This window comes from Delphinapterus leucas, chromosome 2 (assembly GCF_059928025.1).
Source record: "Delphinapterus leucas isolate spDelLeu-1000000601 "Yukka" chromosome 2, BTC_Dleu_Yukka2, whole genome shotgun sequence".
NCBI lineage: Eukaryota > Metazoa > Chordata > Mammalia > Artiodactyla > Monodontidae > Delphinapterus > Delphinapterus leucas.
The window spans coordinates 62,870,467-62,881,817 of record NC_143130.1 but is presented as its reverse complement, the minus strand read 5'-3'; the positions used below and the strand labels follow the sequence as shown (position 1 = coordinate 62,881,817).

General features: G+C 40.7%; 1 protein-coding gene across 1 annotated transcript in view; it reads left to right on the top strand.

Annotated features, from left to right (window-relative positions):
- The first annotated feature begins 6,433 nt into the window (after window positions 1-6,433).
- PEAK1 (pseudopodium enriched atypical kinase 1) overlaps window positions 6,434-11,351 on the top strand; it is a 64,170-nt gene continuing 59,252 nt past the window's right edge. The window contains exon 1 of the mRNA XM_022580119.3: window positions 6,434-10,475. Coding sequence (XP_022435827.2) covers window positions 7,336-10,475 — 3,140 coding nt within the window. The 5' untranslated portion in view covers window positions 6,434-7,335. The remainder of the gene's footprint in view (window positions 10,476-11,351) is intronic.

Genomic DNA, 11,351 nt, shown 5'->3' with positions numbered 1-11,351 from the left:
GCACTCAAAGTGGAGAATTATTTTTACTATTTATCTACCAGTCTTGGAAAAAGAAAATATACTGTACTACTTATAAAGAGAAAATTTAGTCCCTCTCTTATCATTGGTGGGTTTTAACTTGGTTAACAAGATTTAGGCCAGGACGCTGTATTCTTTGTCGTCAGTACCACATAGACAGGAATTTTTTTTTTTTTTTAAAGATTCTTGGTGACTGACAGGAACTTCCTCAAACTGCTAATAGAAGTTACTTCAGAATAACAGGATTATGCATGATTTCATTTTCTTTATGCTTTTCTGAGTTTTCACAGTGAGCGTACATAAGAAAAGAAAAATTATCTTATATAACAACAGAAAAAAGTAATTTAAAAATAAAACATATTGTAGGTAGCTATAGCCTTGAGTTGCTGTTCTCAGTCTTTCTCATTCACTTGTGTGGCCTATTCCGGGCTTCAGTTTCCCTTGTCCATAAAACAGAAGTATTGAACTAGGGGCCTGCTCAGTTTTAACATTCTAAGGTTTGTAATTATCTACTGCTTTTTTTTCTGTCTTTTCAGCCTCTCCCACTCCCCTGTGTCTTTTTCCAGTATTTGTAGTCAACATGATCTAGTTTCTGCCATCTTAAAATAAGGAAATCCTTTCTGGACCCCCTCCTCCATACTCCCAGCTCTTTCTTTCTTCCACCTCCCACTTAAATTTTTCCAAAAAGTTATCTAAAATTACTCTATCTCTTCCCTCTTCAACTCACTGCAGCCTGCTTTCCATCCCCACCACTGCACCAAAATACTCTGTGCTGAGATCACCAGTGAGCTCACATTGCCAAGTTCAGTGGGCACATTTAAGTCCTCATTCTCTGTTACCTCTCAGCAGCATTTGAAGTCTTCTGCTCCCCCCCCCAGCCCCTCCCCGCTACAATGAAATCTCATCCGGCTTCTATATCATCACACTTACGGCTGTTATTTTTGAGTTTTCTTTGGGGGTTATCCTCTTCTCCCTTGTTCGCCCACCAAGGCTACCTCCCCAGCTCACTCTAATTTCTTTTTGGCCTAGAGATTCCTATACTAGTAGTTCCCAAACAGACAAGAACAGCAGATTTCCCTTCTGTGTTCCAAACTTCTAAATTCAGCTACTTGCTGTATAGTATGCAGGCTAACAAAATACGGACTCACAATCTTCCCTCCAAAAGTTACACATCCTCCAATATTGTCTGTCTCAATAAATGGCCCCACAAATCATTTGAATACATAAACCCAAAACCTCAAGATCCAAAATCCAGTGTTTCATTCATATACCTTTATCTGCCTTCCCTGAAGCTACATCCTAATCCAGATCCTTATCATATCTCATTTTGTCCACAACAGCCCTTTAAACAGTCTCCTGGCCTCCTGTACTGTTCTCCCCCCAGTGCATTCTCTATAGAGCAACCAGAACTGCCTTTTATTTTTTTAAGTCAGATTTATTGAGGTTTGATTTATATACAGTAAAACACCTTTTTTTTAACTGTCCAATTCTAGGAGTTTTGACAAATGCATGCAGGCATATAACCACCACACAACATTTGGATTGTTTCCAGTTTTTGCCTGTCAACCTTTGTGTACAGTGTTTAGTGTAAACACAATTTTTCATACCTAGGAATGTGATCGCTGGGTTACATGGAAAGTTTATGTTTAACTTCATAAGAAACTGCCAAACTGTTTTCTAAAGTGGCTGGACCATTAGCATTCCCACCAGCACTATGTAGGAATCTCATTTGCTCCACATCCTCCCTAGCCCCAGTTTTTGGTTTTGTTTTAATTTATTTTAATCATTCTGATAGATGTATGGTGGTACTCATTGTAGTTTTAATTTGTATTTCCGTACGACTAACGATATTCTGGTGTTTATATACAATCCATTTACCTTTGGTGGAATATCTGCTCAAATCTTTTGCCTATTTATTTTTATCGGATTTGTTTTGTTGAATTTTGAAAGTTCTTTGTATATTCTGGATACAAAGTTCTTTGTCAGTTATGTAATTTGCAAAAAATTTCTCATCTGTGGCTTGTCTTTTCATTCTCTTACTATCAGTACCTTTGTCAGAACAAAGGTGTTTTTTTTTTAATATATCAGTATAGTTTATTTCTTTTATAAGAGGGAAGAAAAATACAGGAGGAAAAAAGTCAATAGCTGTGAATTGAATTCTTTTTTTTTTAACATCTTTATTGGAGTATAATTGCCTTACAATGGTGTGTTAGTTTCTGCTTTATAACAAAATGAATCAGTTATACATATACAAGAACAAAGGTTTTTAATTTTGTTGAAGACCAAGTTATCTGTTTTTTCTTTTATGGATCATGCTTTTGATGTTGTATCTAAGAACTCTCCCTATCCCAGGGTTGCAAAGATTTTCTTCTATGTTTTCTTCCAAAAGTTTTGTAGCTTTACATTTTGTACTTCAATCTGTGATCTCTTTTGAGTTCATTTTTGTGTATGGGGTGTGATGTAGGGATCAAGGTTCATTTTTTTGCCTATGGATATCCAGTTTTTCTAGCACATTTGTTGAAGAGTATCCTTCTCACCTATATCAAAAATCAGTTAACTATATTTGTGAGGCTCTATTTCTGGTCTCTATTCTGTTCTATGTCTATTCTGATCTATATCTGGCATCAGCAACCTTTTTCTTTAAAGAACCAAATCATAAACATTTTAGGTTTTGCAGGCCAAAAAGCAAAAACCAAGGTATTATATAGGTACTTGTATAACAGGAAAGAAAATAAATTGCCATGAATTTTTTGGACAAAATTCAATATATAAAAATTGAGTATAATTTTTTGTAACACAGCTCTACTTAATAAGAAGAATGGAATTCTTTTTTGGGGACAGGGATAATTTGTGCTAAGATCACCAATGATTAATTTTGCTTAATTCGTGTTCAAAGTTAGTGCTTCCTGTCATCAAAATTGATTACAGGGCTTCCCTGGTGGTGCAGTGGTTGAGAGTCCACCTGCCGATGCAGGGGACACGGGTTCGTGCCCCGGTCCGGGAGGATCCCACATGCCGTGGAGCGGCTGGGCCCGTGAGCCATGGCCACTGAGCCTGCGCGTCCGGAGCCTGTGCTCCGCAGCGGGAGAGGCTACAGCAGTGGGAGGCCCGCGTACCGCAAAAAAAAAACCAAAAAACTGATTACACATGTTCATCTATTGATGCATATCTGTAATGAAATTTCACATATTTTTATCTTTGAAAATGTCTTTTCGGGACTTCCCGGGTGGCTCAGTGGTTAAGAATCCACCTGAATGCAGGGGACACGGGTTCGATCCCTGGTCCAGGAAGATCCCACATGCCATGGAGCAACTAAGCCAGCGAGCCACAACTACTGAGCCCATGTACCACAACTACTGAAGCCCACGTGCATAGAACCCGTGCTCCGCAACAAGAGAAGCCACTGCAATGAGAAGCCCATGCACCGCAACGAAGAGTAGCCCCCGCTCGCCAAAACTAGAGAAAGCCCGCGCACAGCAGTGAAGACCCAACGCAGCCAAAGATAAAAAAATTAATTTATGAAAAAAAGAAAATGTCTTTTCACACGTGTGATTCATGTAGCAGTGGAAACACTGCAATTTGTAGAGTGCTGAAAAGCACTGCAAAGTGATGAGAGGGCCACATATTTTGTCATAACTACTTAGCTCTCCATTGTAGCACAAAAGCCACCAGAGACAATATGCAAACAAATGAGCCTGGCTATGTTCCAATAAAGCTTTATTTATGGGCACTGAAATCTGAGTTTCATATAATTTTCACTTGTCACAAAATATAAAAAAAAATTTTTTTTCAACCATTTAAAAAACATCTTTAGCTTAAGGACATACGAAAACAGGCAACAGGCTAGATTTGGCCTATGGGTTGTAGTTTGCCTATCCCATTTCCCCCATCTATGTTTCTGTCCTTTTGCCAATACCACATTATCAAGATTACTGTAGCTAAAAAGTTTTGAAATCAGGTAATATGAGTCCTCCAACTTTGTTCTTTTTTGAAATTGTTTCTGGCTATTTTAGCTTCTTTGCCTTTCCATGTACGTTTTAGAATCAGCTTGTTGATTTCTACAGAAAATCCTACTCGGATTTTGGTTAGAATTGCATTGAATCTGCAGAGCAGCTTGGGGAGAATTGACATCTTAACAACATGGAGAGAACTTGATATATTTCTCTGTTTAGGTCTTTGATATCTTCAGTCTTTTATAGTTTTCCGCATATAGATTTTAGATTTTGCACGTGTTTTGTTAGACTTATACCTAAGTATTTCATGATTTTTGGTCAGAGCTGTCTTTTTTAAATGCCAATTATATCATCTTGTTTCCCCTGTTTAAAACCCTTTGGTGGGTTCCTGCTGTTCTTAGGATAAACTCCATAATCTTTAAAAGCTTATAAAAGGCCCCACATGATCTGGACCCTGCTCTCTTTTTCAGCCTAATTTTATGCCATTCTTCTCCTTGCTCAAAATGTTTCAGTCTCAGACTAGCAGGAAATGGTTTTACCAACTAAGGGATATAGCTTTTTGAATATCTGAAAGAGTAAATAAATATTTTCAAACAGACACTTGAAAAATATATTTTTACTTTATTGAAAAAAGCCATTCAGTGGTCTCCAGCAAAGAGTGAACTTAGATTTTGGCCAAGTCATTGGGCTCTCTGTGTGGAATTCTTTGATCTTTGTCTGCACTTCATCCACTGAGGCAAAGTGCTCTATGAGTGTTGTTTACAAGGGGCGTAGCTCTGTATATATTAACTAAATAAAATGTTCTTTCCTTCCTTAAAAATGTGCTGAAACTTGGGTAAAGGCTGCGTTTCTGACCAAACCAAGGATCCTGTCACTGTCATTGTACAGGAATGAAGTTAAACTTTTCAGCTATTAAAATAGTTCTTACATGTACATGCCTACTGCCAGCTTTATGATAATATCCAAAGTGGAAATGTAAGACTGTAGTGGTGTTCTGTGGGAAGGTCTATAGCTATGTGCCTAAGAGAGAGACGAGAGAGAGAGAGAGAGAGAGAGAGAGAGAGAGAGAGAGACAGAGAGAGAGAGACAGAGAGAGAGAGACAGAGAGAGACAGAGAGAGAGAGAGCCACGAGATTATTTTTTAAAGATAAGCCTCAAAACCAGCACATTTAATCAACCAGTGTTTATCCAGCTCCTTATGCTAGACATACAGAGATGAGTATGATATATCCCAGGCTTAAAGAAGCTCAAAAACTAGTGAGAAAACAGATAATTAAAAATGAAAGTGCTTGTTCATGGAGGTATGTCCAAGTGGCTTCGATGGTACCCAGGAGAAATGAGTGGCCCAGCGGCATTTAGAGTATGATAAGACTAGTTGATTTTTAATACATAAGGCTAGAAGGGAGGCAAGGACTATATCATGCAAACCTAAGGGGATTGTATTCCATCCTGTGACTCAGAGGTTCCATTACCTCAATGCACATAGAATTACCTGTAGTAAAAATCAGATTCCTGGACTTTTCCTTTAGAGATTGACTTGGGTGTTTCCCCAGGTGGTTCTTACCTATCTAGCAACCCCTATCTGACCTTTGGGAGCCAATGCGTTAGGTAATATTGAACCACAGAATAGTTAAGCTAGGTAATAGGATGATCATATTAGCATTTTAGAAAGGAAAATCTGATAGTAGTACAAAACAATGGAGTCAACCTGAGATTTCATTAAAATGCAAATTCTGATCCAGTAGGTCTGGGATTGGACCTAAGATACTACATTTCTTTTTTTTTCTTTTTTCTTTTTTTCAAATTTTTATTGGAGTATAGTTGATTTACAATGTTGTGTTAGTTTCAGGTGTACAGCAAAGTGATTCAGTTATACATATATTCATTCTTTTTCAGATTCTTTAAGGATCTTGAGGATAAACTGCAAGTCTAAGATAATACATTTCTAACAAGCTTCGAGATGAGGCTGATACTGCTTGTCTGAGGACCATAATTTGAGTAGCAAGGGTAGAGAGGTTGGATTGGAAAGGGGTGAGACTACAGGCATGGAGATCAGTTAGCAACCTACTGCAGGAATCTAGGCAAAAGATGGTGGGCATCTGAACTACTGGCAGTGTCTGGTAATGGAAAGGAGATCCAGTGAAATGTAATAGATGAAATTGGCAAGACTAGGGACTTCCCTGGTGGTCCAGTGGCTAAGACGCTGTGCTCCCAATGCATGGGGCCCAGGTTTGATCCCTGGTCAGGGAACTAGATGCCACAACTAAGAAGTCTGCACGCCGCAACTAAAAAAAGAGCCCACATGCCGCAACGAAGACCTGGCGCAGCCAAAATAAATATATAAATATAAATATAAATATATATATATATATATATATATTTTTTTTTTTTTTTGTGGTACGCGGGCCTCTCACTGTTGTGGCCTCTCCCATTGCAGAGCACAGGCTCTGGATGCGCAGGCTCCTCGGCCATGGCCCACGGGCCCAGCCGCTCCGCGGCATGTGGGATCTTCCCAGACCGGGGCACGAACCCGTGTCCCCTGCATCGGCAGGCGGACTCTCAACCACTGCGCCACCAGAGAAGCCCTAAATAAATATTTTTACGAAATATAAAAAAATTGGCAAGACTAATTTACAAAAGGGTTTAGGATGTGGCGTTAGAAGTGAGGGGAGGGGTGTCAAGAATGGTCTGAAGGTTGAAGCTTAGCTATGTGGGTGGATGGTAGTGACAGTAACTGAACTTGGATAAAGACAGAGGAAGAAGGTGGCCTGGAGGGTAGAGGAGGACTGGTTAGAGTACAGAAGTTCCTTAGAGTTGAGAAAAGAGGTGGACAGAAGATTAGTCCTGAATGCATTGTGTTTGAGGAGTCTATGAGATATCCAAATATAAAGGGTGGGCAGAAGAAGAGGAACCCACAATGGACCAAGAAGCTTCAGGTTGGAGGATAACAGAAAGAACGGTTTCAAAGACATTTCTGGGAGGGGAAGCTCACAGTATCATTGTCACAGAGACATCAAATGAAATGTTATACCTGGTTCAATGAGAGTGCATAAAATTATGGTTAAAAAACTAACATTCCAAAACTGCTCATTAGCCAAAGAGAGTTCATAAAGTGCCCAAATTAGTTTATCTCTCAATCTTTTATTTTAAGGAAAAGTTGGAGCCAGTATTTTCAAATTATTCATCATGGTAAGCTTCACAGTACCTTTTCCATTCAGATTTTCTTCTTCTCTCCCCCTTCCCCCAACAGATTGATCACACTTACAAGAGCTGCTATGAAACATAGGGGAGGTGAAAACTAACAGATGAAAGTTTTGCCATGCACTGAAAGGAAAGCATTGTCTGTGAAGTTCTATTTTTAAAAATGTCTGCTTGTAATACCTTTACTGAACACGTTTGGAAACCTGGTGAATGCAAGAACTGCTTTAAACCTAAAAGCTTACATCAGCTCCCCCCAGACCCTGAGAAGGCACCCATCACCCATGGCAATAAAACTAATGCCAATCAGAGTAACAACCACCGAATCAGGAACACCGGAAATTTCAGGCCTCCTGTGGCTAAAAAACCCACTATAGCTGTGAAGCCCACTATGATGGTGGCAGATGGGCAAAGTATGTGTGGTGAGCTTAGTATCCAAGAACACTGTGAGAACAAACCTGTCATCATAGGATGGAACCGAAATAGGATGGCCTTGAATCAGAAACCACTTAATAATAATAATGAAGATGACATTGAAGGATTTAGCCATGTTCCTAAGCCTTATGGGAATAATGATAGTGCAAAGAAGATATCAAATAACAATAGTGGACTAACTGAGGTGTTAAAGGAGATAGCAGGCTTGGATACCACCCCTCAAATAAGAGGAAATGAAACAAACTCCAGAGAAACATTCTTAGGAAGAATAAATGATTGCTATAAACGATCACTGGAAAGAAAGCTTCCACCAAGTTGCATGATGGGCGGAATAAAGGATACTCAGGGCAAGCATGTTATTCTGAGTGGGAGCACAGAAGTGATCAGTAATGAAGGGGGTCGATTCTGTTACCCAGAGTTTTCTAGTGGCGAAGAGAGTGAGGAAGATGTGCTTTTGAGTAACATGGAGGAGGAGCACGAGAGCTGGGATGAGAGTGATGAAGAACTGCTGGCCATGGAGATTCGCATGAGAGGGCAACCTCGCTTTGCCAACTTTAGGGCAAACACTTTGTCTCCTGTTCGATTCTTTGTGGACAAAAAATGGAATACTGTCCCCCTGCGAAATAAATCTCTGCAAAGAATCTGTGCTGTAGACTATGATGACAGTTATGATGAAATCCTGAATGGTTATGAAGAGACTTCTGTGGTCTCCTATGGACCAGGAAGCATTCAGAGCATAGTGTCGTCTGACTCCACATCCCCAGATTCCTCTTTAACAGAAGAATCACGTTCTGAGACAGCCAGTAGTTTATCCCAGAAGATTTGTAATGTGGGAATAGCTCCTGGTAACCCGGGAGATTCTAAGGACATGAAGGAAAGTGAGCCCAATTATGAAAGCCTCTCTGGTAATAATCAGGAGAAGGACTCAGCACAAGCATCCAAAAGCTCAGTAAAAGTTCCAGAGACGCACAAAGCAGTCCTTGCTCTCCGATTGGAAGAGAAGGATGGCAAGATTGCCGTACAAACTGAGAAGCAAGAAAGTAAAGCCCCTACTGATATTACTGGGCAAGCAGTAACAATAAACCTCGTTCCTGTAGAAGAGCAAGCAAAGCCCTACCGAGTTGTGAATCTGGAACAGCCTTTGTGCAAGCCATATACTGTCGTGGATGTGTCAGCAGCCATGGCCAGTGAGCACCTCGAGGGCCCTATTAACAGTCCCAAGACGAAAAGCTCATCTTCTACTCCAAACTCTCCAGTGACATCACCCACACTGACATCAGGACAAATAAGTGCCCATTTCCAAAAATCCAGTGCAATCCGCTACCAGGAAGTATGGACTTCCAGTACCAGTCCACGACAAAAGATACCTAAGGTGGAATTAATTAGCGGTGGGACTGGACCAAATGTCCCTCCAAGGAAAAACTGTCACAAATCAGCACCTACTTCACCCACAGCTACAAACATTTCCTCCAAAACCATCCCTGTTAAGTCACCTAATTTGTCTGAAATAAAATTTAATAGTTATAACAATGCCGGTATGCCACCTTTTCCAATTATCATTCACGATGAGCCAACTTATGCTCGGAGTTCCAAAAATGCTATCAAAGTTCCCATTGTAATCAATCCAAATGCATATGACAATCTAGCCATTTACAAAAGTTTTCTCGGAACAAGTGGAGAACTTTCAGTGAAGGAAAAAACCACAAGTGTAATAAGCCATACTTATGAAGAAATAGAAACTGAAAGCAAAGTGTCTGATAATACCACTAGCAAAGCCACTGAATGTCCCCAAGCTAAAGGGTTTTTAAACAGCACAGAGCGTAAAAGGGGTTCAGTGGCTCAGAAGGTTCAGGAGTTTAACAGCTGTCTTAACAGAGGTCAGTCCTCACCACAGAGGAGCTACAGTTCCAGCCACAGCTCCCCGACAAAGCTCCAGAGAACCACTCAAGAGCCTGTGGCCAAAACAGAAAGCACTCAGGAGTCTCCGATAGTGAGCAGCAGCAGCGCCAGGGAGAAGGCAAGCACCGTGCTTTCTCAGATCGTGGCTTCTATCCAGCCCCCACAGTCTCCTCCAGAAATGCCCCAGTCTGGCCCTAAAGCTTGCAGTGTGGAAGAGCTTTATGCCATTCCTCCCGATGCCAGTGCTGCTAAGAGTACACCTAAGAGTACACCAGTCCGGCCCAAGTCTCTCTTCACATCCCAGCCCAGTGGTGAGGCTGAAGCACCTCAGACCACAGAAAGTCCTACCACCAAAGTACAGAAAGATCCACTCACAAAGCCAGTCACCACCCCTCCCTCCAAATTAGTGACTAACCCCCAAAGTGAGCCGCCACCCCCCTTTCCCCCACCACGCTCGACTTCCTCCCCTTACCATGCAAGTAACCTTTTGCAGAGGCATTTCACCAACTGGACCAAGCCAACTAGCCCTACCAGGTCAACGGAAGCTGAATCAGTTTTGCACTCTGAAGGCAGCAGGCGGGCCGCTGATGCAAAACCTAAACGCTGGATATCATTTAAAAGTTTCTTCCGCCGTCGGAAAACAGATGAAGAGGACGACAAAGAGAAAGACCGAGAGAAAGGGAAACTGGTGGGCCTGGACGGCACAGTCATCCACATGCTGCCCCCTCCTCCAGTTCAGCGCCATCACTGGTTCACAGAGGCAAAAGGAGAATCCAGCGAGAAGCCAGCCATCGTCTTCATGTACAGGTGTGACCCTGCCCAAGGCCAGCTCAGTGTGGATCAGGGCAAAGCCAGGGCAGAGCAGTCAGCAGTCACAGAGAAGGGTAGAGCAGAGGATGGGTTACTACAGGACTCAGAGAAGAAGAAAAGGAGTCATTCTTCTCCATCACAGATTCCTAAGAAAATTCTCAGGTATGTAAAATATACTGGCAGAATGTGGGAATTTTTTAAAACACATTTTCAGTTGCTAAGTTTTTTGCATCTTTAAGATTGTTGGAGAGCCATTTTTGTTTGTAAGTAGCACTCAGCGACCATCATCTATCTTTTCAACTGCATTTCAAGATTAGAATATTATTAAAGTGATCTTATTGCACTGAACAAGGTTTATGGCCCTGGATCTTTAGCTAAAGTAGCCTGCTGCATTCTGATAAATGCAGAGGGGCTTTAAAAGAAAAGCAAATCCATAATACTTTAAGAGCAATAAATAATTTGTTGCTTTGAACTGCTATGATAGTGTGAGGAAGAAACAGGATCAAATGAATAAATGGTGATACTATTCTTTCCTTCACTATAAATGAAATCAAACTCTTAACCATTTTTTTTTTTTTTGGGCTTTCACCAAGGTGTTATCTCTATCTCCATTATTTTTTTTAAGGGAATATTTGTTTTTTTTATTTCTGTCTCTTTCTGTCCTTATTTCATGTGTTGTGGAAAGGTGGGGGAAAGGGCAAGCAGTTTATAGTTTTTTAACATGTAGGTGAAATAAGAGAAGTTGGTTACTGAGATTGAGACCCAGTGATATAATTCTCAATCCAACTAGGCAAATTGTACACCCACACCAGTTCTCTGAGCATCAGTTTTCTTTAATACTTGAATAACTGTTTATTGATCACCTAGCCTGTATAAGGCACATTCCAAATATTTATCTCAAATCCTTGTAACAGCCCTACAAACTGAAAATTAGAGAAATTAGAATTGGCCAGATTCACACAGTTAGTAATTGTCAGAGGGAGAATTCAAACCTTGATCTGTCTCACTGTAAAACTGGTATTCTTCCTATAATGTTGC